General features: G+C 38.1%; 1 protein-coding gene across 17 annotated transcripts in view; it reads left to right on the top strand.

Annotated features, from left to right (window-relative positions):
• The window catches only part of FOXP1 (forkhead box P1), a 528,438-nt gene extending 505,909 nt beyond the window's left edge, over window positions 1-22,529 (top strand). For 11 of the 17 annotated variants that reach the window (XM_058288482.2, XM_012521022.4, XM_071212158.1 and 8 more), the window contains 7 exons: window positions 1,587-1,788; window positions 1,893-1,972; window positions 2,567-2,668; window positions 5,687-5,808; window positions 7,563-7,632; window positions 12,307-12,473; window positions 17,843-22,529. In XM_058288482.2, the coding sequence (XP_058144465.1) occupies window positions 1,587-1,788; window positions 1,893-1,972; window positions 2,567-2,668; window positions 5,687-5,808; window positions 7,563-7,632; window positions 12,307-12,473; window positions 17,843-17,987 (888 nt within the window). In that variant the 3' untranslated portion in view covers window positions 17,988-22,529. The remainder of the gene's footprint in view (window positions 1-1,586; window positions 1,789-1,892; window positions 1,973-2,566; window positions 2,669-5,686; window positions 5,809-7,562; window positions 7,633-12,306; window positions 12,474-17,842) is intronic. The other 6 variants (XM_012521023.4, XM_058288483.2, XM_058288484.2 and 3 more) reach the window with 1 other exon arrangement.
• Window positions 22,530-23,794: the final 1,265 nt, after the last annotated feature.

Raw genomic sequence — 23,794 nt, 5'->3', positions numbered from 1 at the left:
TCTTAGGCATTGGTGTCTGCTTTTTGCTGAATCAACATTTCAAGCAAAAAAGACACACAACTAAAAGTGCTCTATCCAACATTGAGTTTCCAGCCCTGTGTTTACATTTTTCAATTAACTTTTTCCTGGTAATGTTTGATCTTTTTTGAAATTCATTGCTATTTCTATAGAACTATCAGAGAGGATCCTCATAGCCTTTGTCATTACTAGAATATAAGTAAAGGTTGACTTTCTCAACAAATTGGGATTCCCTTTTAATATGGTCTTTGACTATGATCACGGAGGAATCTGTTTTTTAATACCATTCACAAATAGTACCTTCTTGGGACTTTAACAATGGTGAAATAGATTGATTATATTAGTGATTTGAAATCTGGTTTAAGGAAAAAACGTCACCAGGTAAGGCTACATTGGTGAAAATTCTTGAATTTTCAGGTGGCTATGTATATCTGAGATGGCAATTCTGTGTAAATTGCAGTGACTATGTTGAAAACAACCAAGTTCTTCAGCATAGCCAGACTTAAAATAATACTTAAGTACCAACAATTTTGGGAAAGTGGGACAAAAGTCCACTTCCCTAGTATTTGTCAGAACAGCACTTCAAGGTAAATGCAAAATAAATGCAGCACTCTACTGATACATAAAATCAAAACAAGTGTTCATTTTCCTCTGTACTACAAATAGGTCATATTCATTTCCTTGCCTGCAATTGATTTTTCCAGTTAATCCTCCAGCATTGAAAATGAAGGGAAAAATTAGCAAAAATCCTACAGTTCTAGATGCCTCAAATGCCATGTTATTTATTAATAGAGTCCAGTCCAATATTTGATAGTTTAATAAAGATTACACATAAAGCTCTTGAACATTAGTCTCTTCCAAGTGATAGAAGTAAATGAAAGCTTTCTAAATCTTTGTTCTCTGTTTAATGTGAGCAGTGGGTTCGATGTATTTGCACTTGTTCCCGACTCTGAAGTTTGATGAGAGTTGAGTAGCCCACCTCTGTGCTGTCCAATATAGTAGTTACTTGGCCACATGTGATTATTTAAATCTAAATTTATTAAAATTAAATGAAAATAGTTCCCCTGTTGTGCAGGCACATCACCACAGAAAGTTCTAATCAGCCAGTTCAGCTCCATACCAATGCATCTCAATTGGTATTTCCTAAAACCTTAGTCTTTGCTGGTGCTACGAGGACTCCATCCTCCTCTTTGAGGTTTACACAGCAGATTATGCTATTAAAGATGTGGAGAAGTGTGATTAAAAAATCTGTTTTGACAGAGTTACCCAACTCATTTATTTGGGTAACCCCTTTTTACATCTGTAACACCCACTTAGTAGCCTTTGGAAATCATCCATCTCACTAAATGGAAAGGAGATTGTTATAGGAGCTATTTTATATTAAATACTAAATGAATTGTTTCTGCAGGGAACGCACCTCATAATCTTGTGTTTATAAACATAGCTACTTAGTAAAAATAAAACTAACCAAGCATCCCTTGTTTTATTCTTGCTTTGTTTCAGATGCCTTTTGGGTTGCTCTCTTTTTTTCTGAGGGTTTTCTAAGGATTGTTCTTTTCCTCACACAGCTCAATCTGGTATCAAGTGTCACTCTCTCCAAGTCCGCATCAGAGGCTTCTCCACAGAGCTTACCTCATACTCCGACGACCCCCACCGCTCCCATCACTCCCGTCACCCAAGGCCCTTCCGTCATCACCACCACCAGCATGCACTCGGTGGGACCCATCCGCAGGCGGTACTCAGACAAATACAATGTGCCCATTTCGTCAGGTAGATACTTCACTCTTGCCTCCTAAAGAATAGTAATCTTCAGTTCTTGTAGACAGCCCCTTTTAAAAAAAGTGATAATTAACAGGACAATGATTCTTATTTAGCAGATATTGCGCAGAACCAAGAATTTTATAAGAACGCAGAAGTTAGACCACCATTTACATATGCATCTTTAATTAGGCAGGTAAGTAAATAACATAGTATGTGAAATTATATCAAAGTGTATGTGTGCATGGATATATTGATGAAGTAGATTTAAAACCATTTAGTATGCAAGCATGCTAAAACCTTTTCTATAAGGTTTTTAAAAACTGCAATATATAACATAATTGCTTTTGATTAAGTATTACAATACGATGTGATTATTAGGAAATTCATTTCACACAACAGTGAAAATGAGCCTGTTTAAAGATGGCAAGTCAATTATCACAAGCTACAGTAATCTCTGATCCCTAGAATTAATCTGAGCTCTAAATAATTACTGAGCTTTAATCAGCTAGTGAAATGTTTTGCATTTCTCTTTGATTCTGCTTTATGAATGACTAATAAATTAATATTTCTGTACGGAAACAGAAATAAAAACTCAAAACAATTAGATAATTCCATTTTGAGTTTTGTATTGAACCTGTTAAATACAACTATTAATCTTAGATCATTTTGTGAAACCTTAAGATTTAGCTCTGAAATGCTATTATTTTATATTTCCAGAAAACTGTATAATGATGATTCTGCTGATTTGGTCATAAATTATCATCTTCTCCTACTTTTTGCTTTACAGGCCATTCTTGAATCTCCAGAAAAGCAGCTAACACTAAATGAAATCTATAACTGGTTCACACGAATGTTTGCTTACTTCCGGCGCAATGCAGCCACGTGGAAGGTAAGCTTTCTCTCAGGCTGATTTAGGCTTGGTTCTTCCCGTTTATAAATAGAGTTTGTTTAGTATAATGAAGTTGTGCTCCAAGGAAGTTCCATTTATATTGTTTTGATACATACATAGTGTCCAATGTATAGGATATTTGATTGAGAAGATAATTTCCTTGTAGTTGACATGCTCAGATGGACGACTCCCAGTAATTGGGGTCCAGTGTGGTTGGATGGGCCAACTAGGAAAACTGTCTCTCCCTGGATGGAATAATTAGAGAAAAGGAACAGATGATACTAAAGTTGAATTATCAAGGTTGTTCTTTTACTTAACACAAAGCGTCTGCTTTTTCGGCCTTTTACATAACTTACATTTATAGGGATGTATAGAAAACTTGTTTTCTTAAGCAGTTGGGACCTGGAGAAATGAATCAGCCCTCACTGATTGGATATAAGTTCACTAACTTATTGAGTGGGAAAAGCTTCGCTATCCAAGAATATATGTATTATTAAGATTGTTGGGTTTTGGTTAAGTCGAGAGGATGACTCTCTGAGATCCACAAAGGACGTGGGGAAAACAGTAGCTGCTGAATTACAGAACCTCATTAAAACACCATTTGCTATACAACAGATCAAAAGTCACAGCTCCATATTGGATGCCCTCAGCAGTGCCTGGGGTGACATGGCATATACCTTATTTCCAAGAAGTTTTTCAGCCCAACATTGGGTTGGTGGATTCCATTAGTAGTTATTCTTTTGTATTAGCTGAATCCTCACAAGTTTTTGGATTTTCCCTCTTTTGAGTATCTGGGAGGCTAATATTCTTGCAATAAAAGAGGATAAAGTATACTCTTACATTTATTTTGCATTTTACTACCAGGAATCCCTAAGTTCCAGTTAAAATGCAAAATAACTAGGATATGCCATTATTATAAATAGGCTGCAAGGGAAAAACATGCTTTGCTTGAAATAAATTTCTTCCTCACTACTTCCTTAAAATCTTTTATATGGGAGGTAAACAAAAGTGAAAACAGAAAACACATTTCCTCAGTTAAGTACTTGATAAATAAGCATTTTATTTTTTTATAAGCATTTTAAAGAAAATCTAAACACAATTCTAAATCTGTCAGCTTCAAACAGGTATAAATATCTATTGTCTAAATTACACTTTCATTTCCATTCATCTTATATGGGCATTATGGGGGAAGTGGGAACATCTCAAAATTTCAGTCTGACTTGGGAGATAAAAAGTTTTTACTTTGCATCTTTCTTTACATGACAATTTAGCCAAGCCAAATCTGTAGCAGTTTTTATTTCAGAAGTAGCTTCTATAGACCTTATAATACTGTATATTTTGATACCCTGGTGAATCATTTTAAAACATTAGACAGTGATTTGGATTAGGAAAAATAGTGATTTCTTTTCCAGTTATGTCTCCTTAACGTTTAAATCCTAACAGATCCTTTAGCATCCTATACTATGCCTTCGTGCAGCTTAAAAAAAAGCAATGCTTACTTAAAAGTCCAAGCTCCAATTTATGGGCAAAGAAATGTGTCCTACGAAGTATAACAGTAACATGCCAAAACATGTTTCAGTTCAGAGTTTAGTTAGGTTTGCTTACAAAAATAAAAATAAAAATAAAAAAAACTCTATCAAATCTTTCTACATCAGGGGTGTCCTTCTGTATCACTTGGGTATGTCTGCTACTCTAATTATGCTGATATTGCTCAAAATCTCTTTGGGAATCTATCCTGTGACTTGTCCTTGTGAACAGTTCATCATGCCGTGCCTTAAAATTTTTTATCATTATCTTCTAAATATTCCATGTTTGGAGAACAAAAATCAGCATTATCTAGCTTGAGCCTTCACACAGTTATTATGACTCTCCAAAAATTGAAACACCACTCAAAATATCAAGATTTGTAAACTTTAAGGATAATTTTTGGTGGAAGAAGTATAACAAGGTGGTAGAAGAGGAGGGGTGCAGAATATTTGAGTAAGAGCAGCGTGTTTGGAATTGAATGAAGAGCTTACTGAGGTGGATGAGTTGTGATGCATGGGTCACCTCCTTATTCCACCTAATAAGAGTGTTTTGAGTTATAGCCATCATGGCCAGTGTTTAATGTAGAACAAAAATCTCAATCACAAGGACTAAAGGAATGAAGCTCTGCTTGTTACAGTAAGGATTGTGGATTTTCCTGAAATTTGATGGAAAGATGAGGTGCTAAAAAAAACTCCTCACCCTTGAGTTAGAACCTCCTTATAAATGTCAATGGTTTCTCAGCTTAAGAATGACCAGCAATAACTTTGTGTCTTTAGACTCCATCAGCAGCAGGAATACCATTATTTTGCCACTGAGAGTGTTACCCACGTGTTCCTTTGGCATTTTCCCAATTAATGAAGGTCCTTGCCAGGAGTGAGGGCCAACTTTGATAGATATTCAGAAAGACAAGGCATAGCTGCCACTGGGCTCAATTCATCCCCTCATCTTGTCAGCTATACAAGGTGGTGCTTTCAGTGGTGAAATCTAATTCAGAATTCTTAATAAATCTGAGAAAACCCATGGAAGTTTAAAAACCAGAAACCCTCAAGAATAAAACTATATTTAACAATCTTAACCTTTACAGTCTTCATCTTTGATTATTTAAAAAAAAAAAAAAGCTGCCCCTTTTTAAGTGAGGTAGATGGGCTCACCAGGTACAGTTTTATGCTTTACATGTTTTCTTAATTTCAATTCAAGTTAACAGGATTTTCAGATATGTACTGTGAAGCCTAGTTTGTGTGCACGTTCAAAAATATTTCTTCTGGTTAGATATTACCAGACACTAGACTGAAATGCTAAAATACAATTATTTTATATATATATATTGCTTTTGGGAAAGACACCCTTCACCATAGAAGGTCATACCCAGGGGTGGTAGATACAGCCATTGGGGACGGTTTTACAAATATGGACTGTTAGGCTGAATTTACTGTTTTTGGAGTCTTTTTCTTACAGAAAATGTAAATGTTTTCTCTTTTATACTTGCTGCAGAATGCAGTGCGTCATAATCTTAGTCTTCACAAGTGTTTTGTGCGAGTAGAAAACGTTAAAGGGGCAGTATGGACAGTGGATGAAGTAGAATTCCAAAAAAGAAGGCCACAAAAGATCAGTGGGTACGTCCACCATGTTTGAACTTCTTAGCCTAGCTTGGATTGTGCTAACAAGTAGAGGCTTTGGCTGCTAGATGGTGTTAGACCAAAGAACTGGTTTCACGTTGTCTCAGTTAAGGGAAGCAAAAAAGCATTTCATCCCTCCTGTTTTGTATGCCCACCAGTCCCCCTGCCCTGCTTGCTGGTCTTTGTTGCATCACATGCTAGTAGCTTTTAGGTGGCAATGCATATTAACCCTCACAAACCATTTGCTTATGCTTATTGCATTTTATTTTCTTTTTCCTGTTCCCTGTATTGGATGTCTGTTCTGCCCCCAACCCCGTCTCCTTTTGTTGCCACTTCATCTCCTTTGCTGCTGCTCCTATCCCAGGGTGCCATTCGCACCAACCTCTCACTGCATAAGTGCTTTATCAGAGTAGAGGATGAGTTTGGGTCCTTTTGGACAGTTGATGATGAAGAGTTTAAACGTGGCCGCCATATTCAACGAGGCCGTCCTCGCAAATACTGCCCCGATGAAAACTTTGACGAGCTTGTCGCACAGTAAGAGCCTTTACTTGCTTTTGTTTTTTTTTCTGCTGTTGCTTTGGCTTTGCATGGTTGACTCATCCCATGTAGTTTTGCATTTCACCAAGTAGCAGTGCCACGGCTTTCTGCAACAGAACTAAATTGTGTGATTTGTATATGTATTTCTCTCGTTTCTCTTTGGAACACCAGTGCCTTGAATAATGCTTTTTTGACGTCTTTAATGCAAATGTTGGTTGTATTTTGATTCAGCAGCATATGGAACCCTTACAAATAAACGCTTCTGCGTGACCCATAATGTCTCCAAGTAAAAAAGAAACTTTTATTTCAAGTTAGAATATGGGGTTCATATTTTCTTATTTGCTCACTCGGCATAATAGTATAAATGTAATGAATGATTAAAATGCACCAAGCATAGGAAAGAAATTAATAACAGCACTGATACTTCCTTTAAATGCCTCTGATAAATGTAGCTAATTTCCTACTGGAAGCCACTCATTTCCCTCACTATCTCCTGTGTATGATTATTTAGTATTTTGACTATTACTGGACCAGAGATGGTCTTAAAACTGTTTGTCTTCGTTTTGGTCAGTAAATGGAGACAGCATCAAATATTCCTCCTACCCTCCCAGATTTGGTTGGATAAAAAAGACTTAGAGCCAACCACCTGCTTACTTAAGAACAACCCACCCCTGGCAGACCCTTCTCTCCATCTTTTTTTGGCACTAAACGTGCCTTGGAGATGGTCCTCCCGCCATCCTGCCATCCCTCTAGCATCCACTCTAGAGCCGAAATCGTGATGACGCCTTTAAGAGCTAAGATTCCTCCAGCTCACTCTCAGGAATCCCTCCTTGCTGTCAGCTCTCTGACAACTCCCAGCACAACTCCCCAGTCTGCAGCTTTTCTGTTTGGGTCAGGAAACTACTAGAAATTCACAGAGAGGTTAACATTTTGTGATACAGAAATCTCTGGAGGGATTGCCCAAGCCTATTAATACATAGACAGAATTTTACACCCAGTTTCCCTGGCAAAGGCTTTCCACAAAGGCGTTAACACTGGTGAGCCCCATAAAAGCAGGGGTAGGGAGGAGACCTAACTTTTTGGGGGAGGGAGAAGGGGATGTTACTGAGGAAATTTCTGATTTGGAAGGCTCCAGCAAGCTTAAAACACAGCTTAGCTAGGAATGTGGGGCTCGATTGCGTTTAACTCTGAGTTTTTATCTTTCTCTCATGCAGTAACCCTTCCCTTATTAAAAACATGCAGAGCAGCCACGCCTACTGCACACCTCTCAATGCAGCTTTACAGGTAAGATTAACGGCTGTCCCGAACATGCAACAGAGGCACATGTCTCCCCCACTCATTACAAAATATATTAGCCTCGCTCTAATTAGATATTAAATTTTAATTCCGTTAAACTTTTTTCTTAAGTGCACAAAGCATCGTGCTCCCTGGAGGCAAACACATCGGGCTGCTTCAGCATTAGCAGGATGCTTAGCATTTTGAATATTGTGGCAAAAAAATTAAAAGTTCACTTATTAATATTTATCAGCAGTATCATAATTTCCATCCTCTTATTTCAGAATTTCACTTGAGGCAAAAATACCACAAGTGTAATTACTCTAGCACAGCTATTAATGTGCTGGATGATAGGCCACTGCATCACATGACCTTCTATTGTTCACAGGTTTAAAGAGAAAGCGGAGCTTTTTGTTTCTTCTTCTTTAAAAGTCTATTTTAGCATCTTTTCTTCTGTCCTGGAGATCTGGGTTTGGTTTGCCTCGTAAAAGCAAAATGTTTTTGTTTCCACGATAGAGGTGTTTATGAAAAACTCTTTAGGTTTTGAGCAGATTGCTCCAGATTACATAATAAGCACACAGAATGTTTGTTTCCTACCGAGAAACCAAGCACTTATTACGTAACCAACACTGCTGGGGGATGAAGACACTAGTTGTGAAGCAGGAGTGAGATTACCACCCAAATAGGAGCTGCCAGGGCAGGCCTGGTGCCCTGCTCCTCCCCAGCTACGGCCCAGTAAAGGCATCAGCCCCCTGCAGAGTTTGTAGGTAAGCAGAATCCTTTTGGCCAGGGGTTCTGTTGTTCTTGACCCTGCCCCAACTGTTGCAGAAGACAGGCCAAGGAACTTTGGATAACTTCTTAATGAAGTATTCTAAAGATAAATCTGGCATTTGTATTTCAGTATCAGTGCAGACCGTTATGGTGTACAACTTCACTGGGGTGATATCACCCACAAGTTGGCTCTTAGATAGTACAGTGGTTTGAGGCCCTCTGAAGGGCACCGTAGAGGATAATAATGAAAAAAAAATGTGCTTGCCAAACTCTGCTTAATGGGAACAGGCTATGATGGGCGCCCTGGTTCTCTCGACTCATTAAACAAATATTTACTGAGCACCTACTCTGTGCCTACAGAATTGTTTTCTCAGATCACTCAGCAGTTGCTTAAGGCTCCCAATCCCAAAATGGATGATATGTCTTATACACAGTTACAGTTCAGAGGCAAATTCACTGAGCTTACCATTTTAGTAATTACATTTATTTATTTTTAGCCCAAACCAAATTTAATAGGAGAAACTACTTTCTGCGTTGCTTTTAATTACTTGCAGTTTATACAGTAACTTTAGAAAAGCAAATGAAAGCACGCTTAGATGCCACCACTGTAAATACCATTCATTAGTAACTTATTTTCCCTGGAGTCTTGTGAAGTATGAATTTACAGGCTGCTTTAGCTGGAATAGTATTAAGATACAGGCACATTTTACGTTCATGAGGCTGAAAGGCAAAAAAAAAAAAAGGGCAGTAACTAGCCTCCATCCTCTGAATTCTCTTAGCTATGTGACTAATTTCACTTAGTATGCTTTATCGTTACAGAACAGTTCATGTTTCATCTCTAAAACATTTGAGTTGGGCATCTTCTGCATTTCCTGTCTTAGCCCAAAATTTGTCTGCTCTTTTCCAAGAACACTGTGTGTCCCTATTGAGGCAAGGTGAATACATTAATATAAATTCCTGATTTGAGGAGTGAATATTTTCCTTGTCCTTCATAAATTAGTAGACTGTGTCATAAGAAAACTTCCTGCTAAACAAATTAAATAAGGATTCTACCAGCAGGCCTTCCTGTCCTTTATCACCACTTTCCATTTTTTTGAGGCAAGTAAAAATAATAGTGGAGCAATCTCTTAAAAAAAAATACTAGAGCAATATAATCCGTGATATACAATATATAAAATACGACAGCAAAATCCACTACAGAAATAAAACATGGGACTTGGGACAGATTGCATTATGCTCTGAAAAAGTAGAGTAACTAAGGGTAACCATAAAGCTCCATATTTATAGACTCCCTCGCCCAGTCCCCACCAGATCTCAGAGTAGTTAACGTTCTGGGAGTGACAACACTTACAAGCTTCTGTACCATTACTTAAGCACCTTCGTTTTTTTGGCAGAGGTGCCAGTTTGATAGGAAGCCACATGCTGTACATGAGACCGTTTATATAATTAATTCCATTATAAAAATTGTAACACACCTGCTTCTAAGTGGACCTGAACTCTAAAAAAAGAACCACTTTGTTAGCATAAGTAGTCAATGAAAATTTTTCTAACCTTGCAAGGGTTGCTTTGATCACTCATTCAGCAAAGAGTTTTCAAGAAGCTATATTAGGTGTCAGGTACCAGGTTCTCTTGGCAGCCCATGTGAACAATTTTTTAAATGACAGAAGGGACAAGCCTGGTTTTTCTTCACGTACACCTTTCTTGTCTGAAAACCAAGGGATCAGTGTAAGTGCTTGCCTTTTGGAAGGATGCCTTTCACCACTGTGATCGTTGGGCTTTGGGCCATGTTTTATAATCCAGCCTCAATCAGAAATGGCCTTGACCTAGAAAACTTCAGGAGCCAAGGATAACAAGAAGGCTGCCCTGTCTATAGGATAACCAACTCAGCACAGTTTGCCTGTCACTTTCCTGCTTTTAACGCTTAAAAGTCCTGCATCCTGGAAACCCCCTCATTCACAGGTAACCTAGACAGGTGGTTGTTGTTTTCTCCTGCTGATAGGTTACCTGTGAAACCTACTGACAGGTAAAATTCACTTAGTGTTTTTCAACTGGACTTCCGTTTTTTGAGAAATGATTGCCTTCTGAAAATATTTGTTTTGTCTTCTCAATTTTTGACTTGAGAAGTTGCTAAAATACCAAGCTAGAGATGGTCCCATTTTTGCCCATGTTCTGGCATGTAATAGTAAAATAATCTTGGGAGAGCTGACCTTGTAGATGTTTTCAGGAGAAACGGGCTTGGATGATGGCCCAGCAGAACTTCCCTAACTGGGAGTCACATGACTACTGGGTTCTCTCAAATAAAAGGCAGTTAATAAAATGCTTGTCCACCTGCAATAAAAAGAAAAAAATAATAATTCCGTCAATGGCTTTTGTTCCTTGCGCTGCCAAAAACAAAGAAAATGGTTTACTGCAAACACAGGAGACCTATGTAGGAAAAAGTAGTTGATACCAAATTCTTTGACAAACTCTAGGACAATGGGGAATGCTCAGATTTGCTTATCAAAATGAGCTCACCACATCTGGAAAATTAAAAAGCTTTTTTTTTTTTAAACTTTTAAAGAAGGCAGTTCCAGAAATTCAGAAGTAGAGGGAAGGAGGAGCAGTGGCCTTGCAGAGGGCCTGACTTGGAAACAATCCACTAGCCGATGTGTTGATCTTTCAACACGGGACATCTGTCTACAAGGCATCTGGCTTTAGGGTTTGCACCACGAATGAGGCTGCAATTATTGTTCATGAGCAGACTTCCTGTAGCCCAGCTCTGCAACCTTTCTTTGTTTTTGGCTCCTGTTTTCTCTTGAGAGCCAGGATTTCTAGAATATTTTGGACTCTTATATGAGTGGCCAACTAAAGTCACCATGCCATATTGTTTTGTGTTGGTACTTTTTTTCTCATTAGGATGGAAAACCAGGCATCGTATAGTCTGCAAGAGGACAGTTTTGATTAATCTTGGTCTAATTACAGCTGCCAATTTTTTAAAGTCTGTCCTCTTTAATAAAATAAAAAGTCACTGGGTCATAATTACTACCCAAATGAAACAAATATAGATACTTGAATCCAGTGATGTTGACAGTTGCCTTCCTTTCAGAGTGGGTGGTCATTTTATTCAAATGCAGTAGGACAGTAAGTAAACAATATCCCATCATAGAGTTCAAGATTTCTTTTTGCGCCTCCTATTTTCACAGCTTTTTGCTGACAATCATTTGGAGTGACTTTGTCACCTTTGATATGGATGTACTTAAGTGCCAAAAAAATAAGATTTAGATCTTCTTTTGCCAGGGATTTTTTCCAATCCTAAAATTCCATGTGATTGGTCTGTATCACCTTCAACCAGTTATCTCAAACTACACTAAACAGATTCGAAAAATCATTAAAACAGAAATGAGGAAGGGGAAAGATAAAAATCGATTCCAATTCTATAATCTCTTTTCTGTAGGCTCTCAGAGGTAAATGTTTATGGAAGTTCTCATAAGTTTGAGCTATGCAGCTGTAATAATCTGATCACATCTCTAATATCCAATAGTAGAATCATCAAAATGGATGAAGAAATGAAAATTCCATTCTTTGTCACGGTAATCTGGAAATATTCAGTTCCTCTTGGAAAGGAAGCATCAAACCTAAGCTTTCTATTAGATAGCTTCATGTAAACCTGTGACTTTACCAGGCAGGGCTGAGTGAATCCTTCCTCACCTGGATGCTTTGGGTCCCCCCAGCTAGTTTCTCAAAACCAAGACTGGAACACATGCCACATCACTTGCATTTAAAACAAAATCCTTCTACAACTATTAGAAACTTATATTCACTACCCACACTACAGTGACCTTAAACTGGCAATGATTCCATAGGCCCATAATTTAAAGATGCCCTGTCTAGGCGTACCCTCTGTCTTCATACATTTTTCTTGGTTGGTGGCAGGCTTCGATGGCTGAGAACAGCATACCTCTATACACTACCGCTTCCATGGGAAATCCCACTCTGGGCAACTTAGCCAGCGCCATACGGGAAGAGTTGAATGGGGCAATGGAGCATACCAACAGCAACGAGAGTGACAGCAGTCCAGGCAGATCCCCTATGCAAGCTGTGTAAGTACGCTCTGTCCAAAAGGCCTTTGCCTTCCCTCTCCAGTCTCCCTGTTTTATGTGCACACAAGTCCTTCTCCTGTAGCCTTTTCTGTCATTTCTGATTTCTTAGAGCTCAGGTAGATGTTTCTGCTTCTATAGATGTTCAGCTCAGTTAATGCACAGAGTACCATTTACTAACTTTCTCATAAAAGCAATCGGCCTCATTCAGTCCTACAAGTGCACGCAGCAATGAAAAGGGATAATGCATTTGCTTTTTTTTTAATCTCTTTGCATCTCAGGCCATTATTTGAGCCACATTACTTTTTCCTCCTAAAATTACAATACAGCTCTATGAAAAAGTTTGCCATTTGTTTAACACTCAGGCATACTAGACCTAGCAGGGAGAAAGAGACAGTTGTTTACTTGGTTGTGTGATAGGCTTAACTGCAAACGTGACACTGCAGCATTATTACCAAGCATTAATGATGGCATAAATGAAAGGCGGCATGATTTATAGATTGCTCTTAAAATATCAAAAGGAAAATTAATAGGAGCATTATAGCAGCAGACGGCAGGATAATGAGCGCACATATAACTGAATGAAGTGATGGGCGAGGGCCGTCCATGTTGAATGCGAATGGCGCCAGGGCTGGGCAGACTGGGAAGGCTGAGGCTGCGATGCCCTGGGAGGGTGGGTGATGGGCGGTAAGTGGTGCAGCTATAAATAACCCCCTCCCTCCCAGAAAAAAATGTAACACAAAAAAGAAACCACATTACCCCAGATGCTGGGTTTTGAGGAGGATGCTGTGGAATGACAGGCTCTTGTTTTTATCGTTTTTTAGGAAGCTTTCTCAAAACCATTGTCCACTTTAAAGGAATAAGCCTATGTCTATAATACTGTCAGCTCCTAGAAAAGGCTACTTTTCTATACATTCTTGGTGAATTTCTCACCAGCATCTTACTTTAAGATAACTTGAATGATCGTAATAGAAAATTTGACCTATAGCAATTAGGAACAGAATTGGCACAGAATAAAAGGGAAAAAAGTGTTACCTGCAGCATAATGGGAGTGTTTGTGGGATCTGAATGTGATTTTCTAGCATTTGAATTCCATGTCCAAAGTGCTTTGAAAAGGATCTTTAAAGATGAAAATAATCGTTTTTAATTTATGTGTACAGTCTCTTAGCATTTACTTCACAACAGTTTAAGAATGTGTTTATCGTTTACACCGTTGCTGCCATATTTCACCCATTCTATTTCAAGCAACCTCGTGTTTCTGACTTTATCACAATAGTGTTCATCTTTAAATCATTGTTGTGGCAGGAGCGTTTACTCAGATATTGAGGAAATTCAGAGCAAATGTAAGCTTTTTAAGAAATGCTCATTAGAGTGAAAATGTCTGAAGTTACTGTATGGGAGAGATAATACCTCTCATAATCTTTAAGAGCTCAAAGGTTTTGTTGATGTGTTATCTCTGTTCTTTAATACAAAGGTTCAGAAAGCAACAAAAAAAGAAAGATATTTGGATAAAATCCTCACAGGCTACAGTTTAGGGTGATACTAATTTTGCTGTACAAAAATAAAGTCACTGTAAAGTTAATTTGTTTAAAAACTTTGAATTAACCACAGTATTACCAAAAGCTGTGTTTTATAGCATTCATCATATTTTTTAATGATACAAAGATTTCAACTGCCCCCCTTTTTTAAAAAAGAAACCCTATATAGACATCAAAATGCATGTAATATGTTGCTCAAATCTCACAGATTGACGCTGTTTGCAAAATGTAATTATATGTCAACAGCAGATTCCCTATGCCTGCTTATCAGTGTCATCAACAGTTACTCTTACTGACCCCATATTTCCATTAAGTGAATTCTATAATGACATGGTTTTCATTTCTTTTCCAATATGCATTACCCTGCTATGATGCAAATTGTTTTTTTAACTGTTCTAGTCTATTGAAATAAATAGTAAATCAAGCCTTAAACTTAAACTTTACAGCAAGGTTTAAAGCACCTTGTTAGTATGGCAATCCAGCTAGTATGTGATGTTAGAAACAGAACTCTTCATTCTCACCCTTTTACCACTACAGTTCATTTCTCTTTTGAAACACTAGAAAGTAGTCACATAATTATGGTTTTGGGACATTACACTTTTATCCTGATAGGAGCTAAAGAAGCTACAAAGCAAAATGCTCCATGCTGTGGGTGTCCCACTCCCCCCCTCCCACAAACAAAAACTTATGTTTCCAGAGTGTCTGCACAAAGGAATTACTCAGATGCAAGGGGAAGGGATGTGTGGTTTTGCAGTTTTTCAGTGACGGTCCTTTGGAAGTAGGGGAGGCCTGTAAGGGGAAGAAGGTGCGCCGTGCAGCTCCAGGTCCTAGGAGATGCTGGCTGTGTGTCAAGTCCAGGATCTTAGTCTGCCTCCTTGCTGCAGTGTATCTTGCATGGAAATCCCTTCCATTTCATTCTCTGAAGCACTATATGCCTGTACTACTTTTGCCACACCCCAGGGTGTGTCTGCTAGTCAAGAAATGTCCTATAATTGAATTTCATTTCTCTGGAGTTTTAAAAAGCCTTTACTATGTGACCTGGTGGAGTTGTTAGGTTGCATTTGTTGGGGCCCCACGCTGCATATAGGGCACTGTGATCCATCCAGCATGCCTTGACAAGGCAGTAACCTGTGTTTTGGGGTAGTAAATAGTAAATTTTGACTGCAGATAGGGGGGATTAAAAAAAAACAAAATATTCCCTAATGTAAACAGTGTTTACACAGCGATTTGTCTTTTTGCCTAGTAAAACATTTGTCAAGGTCTAAAATTATAAAGCAAGAACTTCATTAAGACTGTATAGTTTCTAGGGATCCCCCTCTCCCCCCATTTGTCTCCCAAGCCTTACATCATCAAATTCAAGTTTGTAAACTGGAAAAGATTCTTAAATCTAATAATTTTTAAAAAATGAAAGTAGGTAAATGTTGGTCTCGAAAACCCCAATTGAACTTGAATATATGACTTAAGTAAAACACGGCAGATTCTTGTCCAGTGAACGTCAATAGAACCATGTGATCAAAGAGATAAAGGAGGTAATTTATGAAATAAATTCTCAACAGAGAAAATATGAAACTGAAACAGGAACAAATGTTTACCTTTATCAGTAATCTAAGAAATGCAATTTAAAGCAGCCTGATCTCACCTCATACCTGTTAAGCAACAAAAGAATTTAAAAGATAATATTTGGTGCTAATGAGGTTGTATCTAAATTGATATAGCCCCTTTGGAAATTAGTATCACAATAAATCATAAGAACCATAAAGATGCTTTGGCCTTGGCTCCAACAATTCCATTTTTTAAAAATACATCCTAAGGAGGTAAATTAACAGAAGCAGAAAGATTAGTGGATAAAAATGATCTCTGTATTGTATAAATAGCAAAAAGAGAAGGAAAGACAACCACAAAATGCCCAGTGTTAAGGGAATGACATGTGTCAACAGAATGTAATCATACAGCCATAAAAATTGTCATTGTAACCAACACTTATGTTGATAATATGTAAAAATATTACCCCACGTACAAGAGGATGGGCAAAAAAAGCACCAAAAAACCACCTTAATTAGGATTTATTGATTTTTTTTTTAAAGGAATAATCAGTACACCTAGTTCTTCCCAAAAGAATATATGGGATCTTACCGCGGGTGGCTTCACAAGCTGTGCACTTGGTTTCGCACTCTGCTGTGACTTCCATGAAATTCTTAATTTTTGAACCAGGAGTTCTGAGGGGGTCATACAGATAAATAGGACTGCTTTAAAAAAAAAAACCATAAAGATTGATGGAGAACCAATTGTAAAATGTACTTTGTACCGTTTTTCTATATTCTATTTTGCAGAGAGTTTTAAAGAATATGGTGGTGTTTTTTAACGCTTTTTATCTTGACATCTATCCCCCCTCCCCCCAACTCTCTGTACGCTATGCTAATTTTAGAGGCAATTGGTTTTCTGAAGGTCCCTGTCTTCCAGGGCAGTCCAACGCACTCCTCTGTTTGTTTTTAAATGGTTCGCACGGCCTTTGGGGTTTGCATACTACATCAATTATTTAGAAAGCCAACCATCCCCAGCACCACCTCTTATTACTAATACTTATAATGTCAATTAAAAAAATCCTCCCTTCTACAGCCTTTCCCCCAGATGGGACTTTTTTTTTTTTAATTGAGTGGTTCTTTTACATATCAAAAGCCCTGCAACAAAAAGTAATTTGTATTTGCAAAGAATCAGTGGTAAATATGATTTACGAACAGCGTTTCTCAGTTGTCTTCAGAGCCGTGGTGTGTGATCGCTGCAGCCCCGGCGGTCCCCGTCGCGTGAACCATGCGCTGGGCCATAATGAGGAAGTTGGCAGATCTCATCGCCACTGCCCGTCCCCATGGCCGCTACCAGCCGGCCCTCGTGTTTTGTCTTGTTTACAGCTGACAGCGTTATTATTCTGATTGGGGCTCTGCTTTCTTATCATATTGTTGTGTTGAGCGAGCCTTTTCCTCTCCATTTGTGTTTCCTGGCAGGGCTTTTCTTGTCTTATTGACAGTTTGTAAAAAAATATGCATTAATTTGGAGTTTCCAGCATGTATCATGGTGTCTCTTTGCTGTGTTTGCTTGAAGTTGATTAATGATGGAACCTTGCTTGGGGTAGTCCTCGGGAGAGTTCTTTCACAGGTTCTGCATGTTAACTAGCAAAGCAGAACACACAGCAAGCCGTTATTAGCCCAACCTCCTGCACTCAGTGGGCCGCACGGTCCACCGTTGTAGTACACATTCTCATTGCACATAATTATTTGAAGATTTGCATTCATCTACCCAGGATGCCACTAAGGGGTCTGTGGCATCTGGTACTCAAAAGTATAGTTCTTGCACCAGCAGCATCTCCGGGGAACTTGTTAGAGATGCAGAGTCTCAGGCTCTGCCCTAGACTTAGGGATTCACAAGCTGTGTTTTAAGGAGACCCCCAGGTGATTGGTATGCAAATTACAGGAAGAGGAGCTAGTTCCACCAAGGAAGAAAAGCCTCTGCCCAGGATTCCCCTTCTCTTGGCCTTAAATCCTTCTAGAGCACTGTCCAAAAAAAGTTTCCCATGATCATGTGACTGGTCTCTCTCCGGCGCTGTCCAGCACAGTAGCCACTAGCCATGTGTTGCCCTTGAGTGTTTGAAAGGTAGCTATTGCAACTGAGGAAATGAATTTTAAATTATATTAAATTTTAATTAATGTTCACTTAAACAGCCACCAAGCTACCATATTGGACAGTATGCTCCTAGAGTGTGGCTCTTTGTTGCCCAAGAAACACGTCCCAGTTGCTTAATGTCAAATAATCCCATCTCTGAACCTTTTCTTGCTTTTCCAGGCATCCTGTACACGTCAAAGAAGAGCCGCTCGATCCAGAGGAAGCTGAAGGGCCGCTCTCCTTGGTGACAACGGCCAACCACAGTCCAGATTTTGATCACGACAGAGATTACGAAGATGAGCCAGTAAATGAGGACATGGAGTGAAGGTGGGGGCCAGCGAGCCCCGAGAGTGAAGATCGGGAAAAAACAAAACACGTCAAAAGTTAGCAGTGAAGCTGTTCTCCATTTGTTGTACAGTCTGGAGGATCTTCACTACATTTTGACAACTCTGAAATGTGTTAACTCTTAGTGCCATCAAGAATCCCATTTGGGAGTATTTTTGATTTTTCTACTTTTTGTTGAAAAAAGGAATTTGTACTCTGTGCATTGGATGGACTTGTTTGGTACTTGGGATTTTCCTCTCTTAACAGTCAACATCAGTGTTGTAAATTTGCTAAACTGATTCACTTTTAGCAGCAGACTTTGAACTGCAGTCCTGCCGATGCTGGATGCCGAGGACACCCACTTGAGCATGTACACCTAAGCTGCAGACCAAGCCTTTGCCCAGAATTTAAGGATTCCAATGGACGACCTATTTGCACAGTACTGCATGTTGATTATCACTGCCTTTACTCCATTTTGGTTTTTGTTTTGGGTTTGTTTTTGTTTGTTTGTTTTTGGGTGTTTTTTTTTTCTTCCAGTTGGGATGGGGAAGGCCTTTGTGTGTGTACTGGGGGGAGGGGTTAAAATAATTATCCCAAACTTTTTAATGTATTGCCTTTTTTTTTTTTTTTTTGCTTCTACTCTACCTACTCTACCATTTTAAGTTCTGACCTCAGGCCTCCATTTGGGCCCATGGCCTCTTGGAGGCGTAAAAGTTTCTGTACCTTGTGATGAATGTTAATAGGTGTTTTTATTATACAAAGCTGAATGTCATTTCTCGTTCATAGTTTTCTGTCACTCATTCCATTTTCCTTCAGACATCACCATGTTTTCTCTAAAGTCAGAGAACATTCCGTTTTGGTCTTTTTCGAAAAGGTCCCAAATGCTGCATTCTACACATGAAGGTCCTCACACAGATGTGAAGTCCTGCCAGAAGAGAATGAATGACAGAAAAAAAAAATAGACACACTTTCAAAACAATGCAGATTCATTCCACGAAGCAGTATTGGGGTGGGAAGAGGGTTGTTTTAGAATTCTTTCTCTTTCTTTACAGCAGTCATCCTTAATAAAAAGCCACAGCAATTTACCAGCACAAGGAAACGTAGGCAGCAGGGAGAAAAAAAATTCCCATAATAATTAGACTGACAGGATGGCCATGGAAGGCTCTCCCTTGTATGACCAGGTTGCCCTGGGCCACGGCCTCTCTGTCGTTAGGGACAGCTTTAGTTGCTCTGTTTGCAAAATGGCCAAAAGGCTGGCTTTCTGAGCAACTTTGCTGAAAATAGTGGTGGCACTGAATTTAAACATCAATTCAGACGTGCTTGGTGGCATTAATCTGTTTGAATGCAAATTAGATTTCAGATTGAACTTTTTATGGGAGTTGAGGACTGAGTTCAGCAAATGCTCAAGTGTTAATATCAAATGTGCAGATTCTGTATTGCAGTTCAGTTTGCTCAGCAACATTGTCACACCAACCCAGTATCAAAAACTAACAATAGAAGACATCAAGTAGACTGGGGCTCATCTCAGCCATGGGTTTTTTGGGAAAAACAACACGGCATACAAAACATAGTGGTTATAGATCTGTACAACCTCAGTCCACAGAACCTCTAAACACTTCCATTCTGCACCCACTTTCCTGTCGCTCATTTATTTATCTAGGATTGTAGCTTTTTTGTTTTGTTTTAGTTTAAAAGCCTCTTGGAGCTTAATTTATATTCTTTGTACCTTTTTTCTAAAATTACCAAAGATATTACACAAAGGTAAATTATGTTCTGTTTTATGCTTTATCTGATGAAGCCAAATATCCTCTTATTGTTGATCAAAGGAGGCGAAAGAATTTAGAGGCAAATGATGAGATATAGGCTATTGCTAACCTGAGAAAGAGAACTGCTCCTTCATCATAGAGTAAATTTAGAAGACCAAGTAGATAATGGAACCAAAGTTATTTTTGTTATTTTGTTTTTTGCTTTTTTGGTTTTGGGTTTTTTTATTTTTTGTTTTTTGTACCTCTGCAGAGACCAAAACACATTCATATAAAGAGAAACTTTGGGGCTACTGAAGATAAAAGTAAGGCACAGTGTTAAAGAAGCTAACAGGGAAGGGAGTCCCATCTCAAAGAAAAAAGTGAATGTATGCCACTAAAAATTCATGTACCCAATAAAGGAGACAGTTAAAATTCAGAGAGAACAGAAAAACTTCCACAATCAAACTGGACCACATAATAGTATTTCTAGAATAAAATTTTTTAGAACAATTGTATGCCACTTTTGTTTAAGGACTGTGCTATAATCACTGCCTTACTCTTGTTTATCTTGGCATATATCCTCCTGTCTTTTTTTTTTTTCCCACTTTTCAGATTAGACTTTGGTCAACATTTTTCATTTAAAAAAAAAAGGGGGGGGGGTAACACTCCTGTCCACTTATAACCTTGGTACAAAAACTTGTTTGGCAGTTACTTTTGAAGCTTCACTCTGCTTTCTGTATAAAGGGCAGTCTGTGGTCATTCAAGGTTTTGTTTTGTTTTTTATTTTTTAAAGTTATCCAGGCAGCTTCATGATGTGCAGGCAGTAGCCAGACAGGGTCATGGGAAGGGGGGCCCTGTGCTTCTAAACTGAGTGGTTGCTGGTTAGTTTGGTATTCAAAAGAGGATAAAAATCTGGTAGATTAGTTCATTCTCAGCATGTGTAGCTAGACATGAGTAAAGGTAACAGCATGAGAAACTGTTAGTACGCATACCTCAGTTCAAACCTTTAGGGAATGATTAAAATAAAGAAAATACCTTTCACTCAGTTGCACTTAGTCGTATGTCTTGCATGCTTAGTCTAAAGACTGTAGCAAAAAGAAAAAAAATTAGGTTTTACGTATCTTTGCAGGTATCACAGCCTTGCAGAAGAACCAACTGAAAAAAAAAATTCTCAGGCTTTACAGCAAGCAAACTTCACTATGATTTTTACAATTCTGATTCTGTATCCCTTGGAGGTATTCCAGTCGCTTCTTTAGGATGGGGTTTATTATGTTGTACATATATCCCAATGTGTCTGTGTGAATCTTTGTCTTTTTTGGGGGAGGGCAGAGGGCGGTTCTTTTTTTAGATACTGTTCCTAAAAAGGAATAAATGCATACACCTGTTTGTCAAAACACCTTTGCTTTTTGTGCAACTGCTTTATATTAACGATACTTAAAAAAAAAAAAATAGCTTTGGAAAAAACTACTGTATGTAATGGAATTGCAGAATATGCTGCACATGTATTTTATTTAGTTATCCTTGCTTTAAGAATATTGGATGACATTTCCTGACATGTGGGAGGGAGAAACTCAATTTTTTTTTCTTTTAAATTGTAACATAGTTGACAGATTTTTTTTTTTCTGTTCTCATTGATCAGAGCATTTTGTACAGGTTTTTGTGTGTGTGTGTGTGTGTGTGCGCGCGTGCGTTAAGCTGGTTTTTGATACATTCCTACCCTGTTGTGTTTCTCCTACCACTGCCTTCCTGGCTACCCTTAAACACATTCATACATTTGAAAAGAGAAAAAAAAAATGTTGTTTAAAAATGTTTTCTCCTGCTGCAGTAAATATTTTGCATGGTGAAATTCCAGGGTCACACTTTCAAAGTTTATCAGTGAAGTAGTGATTGATAATGGAGAGTGTCACAGCTATCGAACTTTTGTATTAAAAAAAGAAAACTTTACAAGGTGCCAAGATGAAAAGACAATTTGTTACTTTTTTTTTTTCCTCAAAGGAAAGCGTACATTAGGGAGCCAGTCCCATGTATCAAATGCACTGTCAGGAATGAGGATTCAGCCTGCTTGTCCCAGGTCTGTGCATGGGAGACGCATTAGGCTGCTGCGTTTGCCCAGCAGTGGAATGAAATACCAAGGCTTATGTACATGAAGAGTGACCGCCAGTCCTGCCAACCTTCAGACAGCTCCAGCCTCGCTCCCTGCGTGTTGTCACACCTAGGAAAGAAAACCTTGGATTCTTAACCTCACATGATGTAAACCACTAGCTATTTTATGATGAGAGAAAAGAAAAAACTAAAACGTATTTCCTCTACTTTCCACATTCCAGCTAAGCTACGTTTCCAAGAGGCACAAAAAAAGAATGTGCTGACAAAAGGATTTTGCAGTTTTTTGGTACCTTTTGGTTAATGGCATACCATCCCGATATTTTTGGATACTTTGAATGTTGGTGTTGCTTTTTTTTTCCCCCTATCCTGAGAATCAGATTTACAATTCCAAAGGCATTTTGTGGGTGTAGTTCACGCAATCTCTGCTACACGTAAGCCTTGATGAAAATGGTACAGTCTGGACTGTGAGCATGGGACTCCATGTATTTGTGCTGTCAGTAACAAGGATTTTTTGTTTTGTTTTGTTTTGTTTTGATAAGGCATAAAAGAAACTCATTCCTTGACATCAGCTGTAATTCCATCATTCCATGTCTGTGGATACAGACAATAAAAAAAATGTTGTGTAGTCAGTACTAATTACTGACATTATATAGCATTCTCAAATGCAATAAAAATTCTGGTTGTTCACACTGGTAGTAGAAGTTGCCACAGCCTAAGTTTCTTTCCCTTTTGACCTGCTGATATTGGATGTTAGGCATATGCGTTAGGTTATCACCAGCTGCTTCCAGCGCAGAATTAAAACCAATCTTAACAAAAAGCTTTCATCACCACAGAGGGCTGAAGCTCTTATGCTCATAATTTCAAAATGAAAGTGTCCACTTAGAGAACCAGAAGAAAAAAGAAAGGATGCCTTTTCTCTCGAGGCAGCACACCCTTATTTTTCTTCATCAAATTTTATAAAGAAAAACAAAATGTTTAATAACTAGCATTAACAGCAAACTAAAAATTTCAGAGGAAAGCAATTTCATGAATAATTCATTAAAATTTCACATCTGCAAGATTAGTCATCCAAATAAAATGCTAATGTCAAAAACATGCACCGTCTATAATATTCTCATCAAGAAATCTTTTTGCATATAATGATAAATGCTTAGATTAGAACAAATGATTTTATAAAAATATTCTATCAAAATTAGGCTAGATAACTACATTCAGTGAAGAAAAAAGTAGGATTCCAATAACAAAGTACTCCATTTAAAAAAACCTTTTGATTTTGAGATTTTAAAATTGCATGCCTGTAAAAGAATTCACTATTTCTCTTTAGTATTATTCTATTGCATATGGTCTAAAGATTAATGAATTAGGGCATCATCTTTCAGTAACAATTAAATTGCTAGTACTTTGAAAGCAGCACTTTAAGTGGCCAAACCATGGTAACACAAAACTCTTCTGTATGTAATTCAGAGCACATAACTCAAACCAAGAGATGACTTTAAAATTTACCTGGCAGCCTTCATTCAGAAAAACATCCACTGAAGTTTTGTAAACATGCTTGTTCAACATTGTTTTTGAAAGTCCATATTAGGAAAAGTTTTGTTCTTTTTTAAATACAGGTTTTGCTACTAGATTGTAATCTAATGTCCTCATTGCATTAACAATTATGCCACCCTCTAGAAACCCTCTGGTCTGATAATTAAGTAAAACATTTGAACTTCTTCATTCCCATCTAGCTCCTAAGCATATAATATTAGGGTTAATTGAAATTCCTTTAAATGCCAGGCTTAAACATAAATACTGCTTAGAGCATATATAATTGGTAAAATTAAATATGCACACATTTCTTTTAATAAACTGAAGAGCCCAAACCATGTATAATGTATTCCTGAGGGTTTTGCTACTTGATGCACAATATATTTTAAATTGTATTTCAGGAATTGTTCTAAAGCAGGAACACTTTTTT

Source organism: Dasypus novemcinctus, chromosome 26 (genome assembly GCF_030445035.2).
Source record: "Dasypus novemcinctus isolate mDasNov1 chromosome 26, mDasNov1.1.hap2, whole genome shotgun sequence".
Lineage (NCBI taxonomy): Eukaryota > Metazoa > Chordata > Mammalia > Cingulata > Dasypodidae > Dasypus > Dasypus novemcinctus.
The sequence above is the reverse complement of the archived record's forward strand: the minus strand, read 5'-3'. Positions and strand labels throughout refer to the sequence as shown.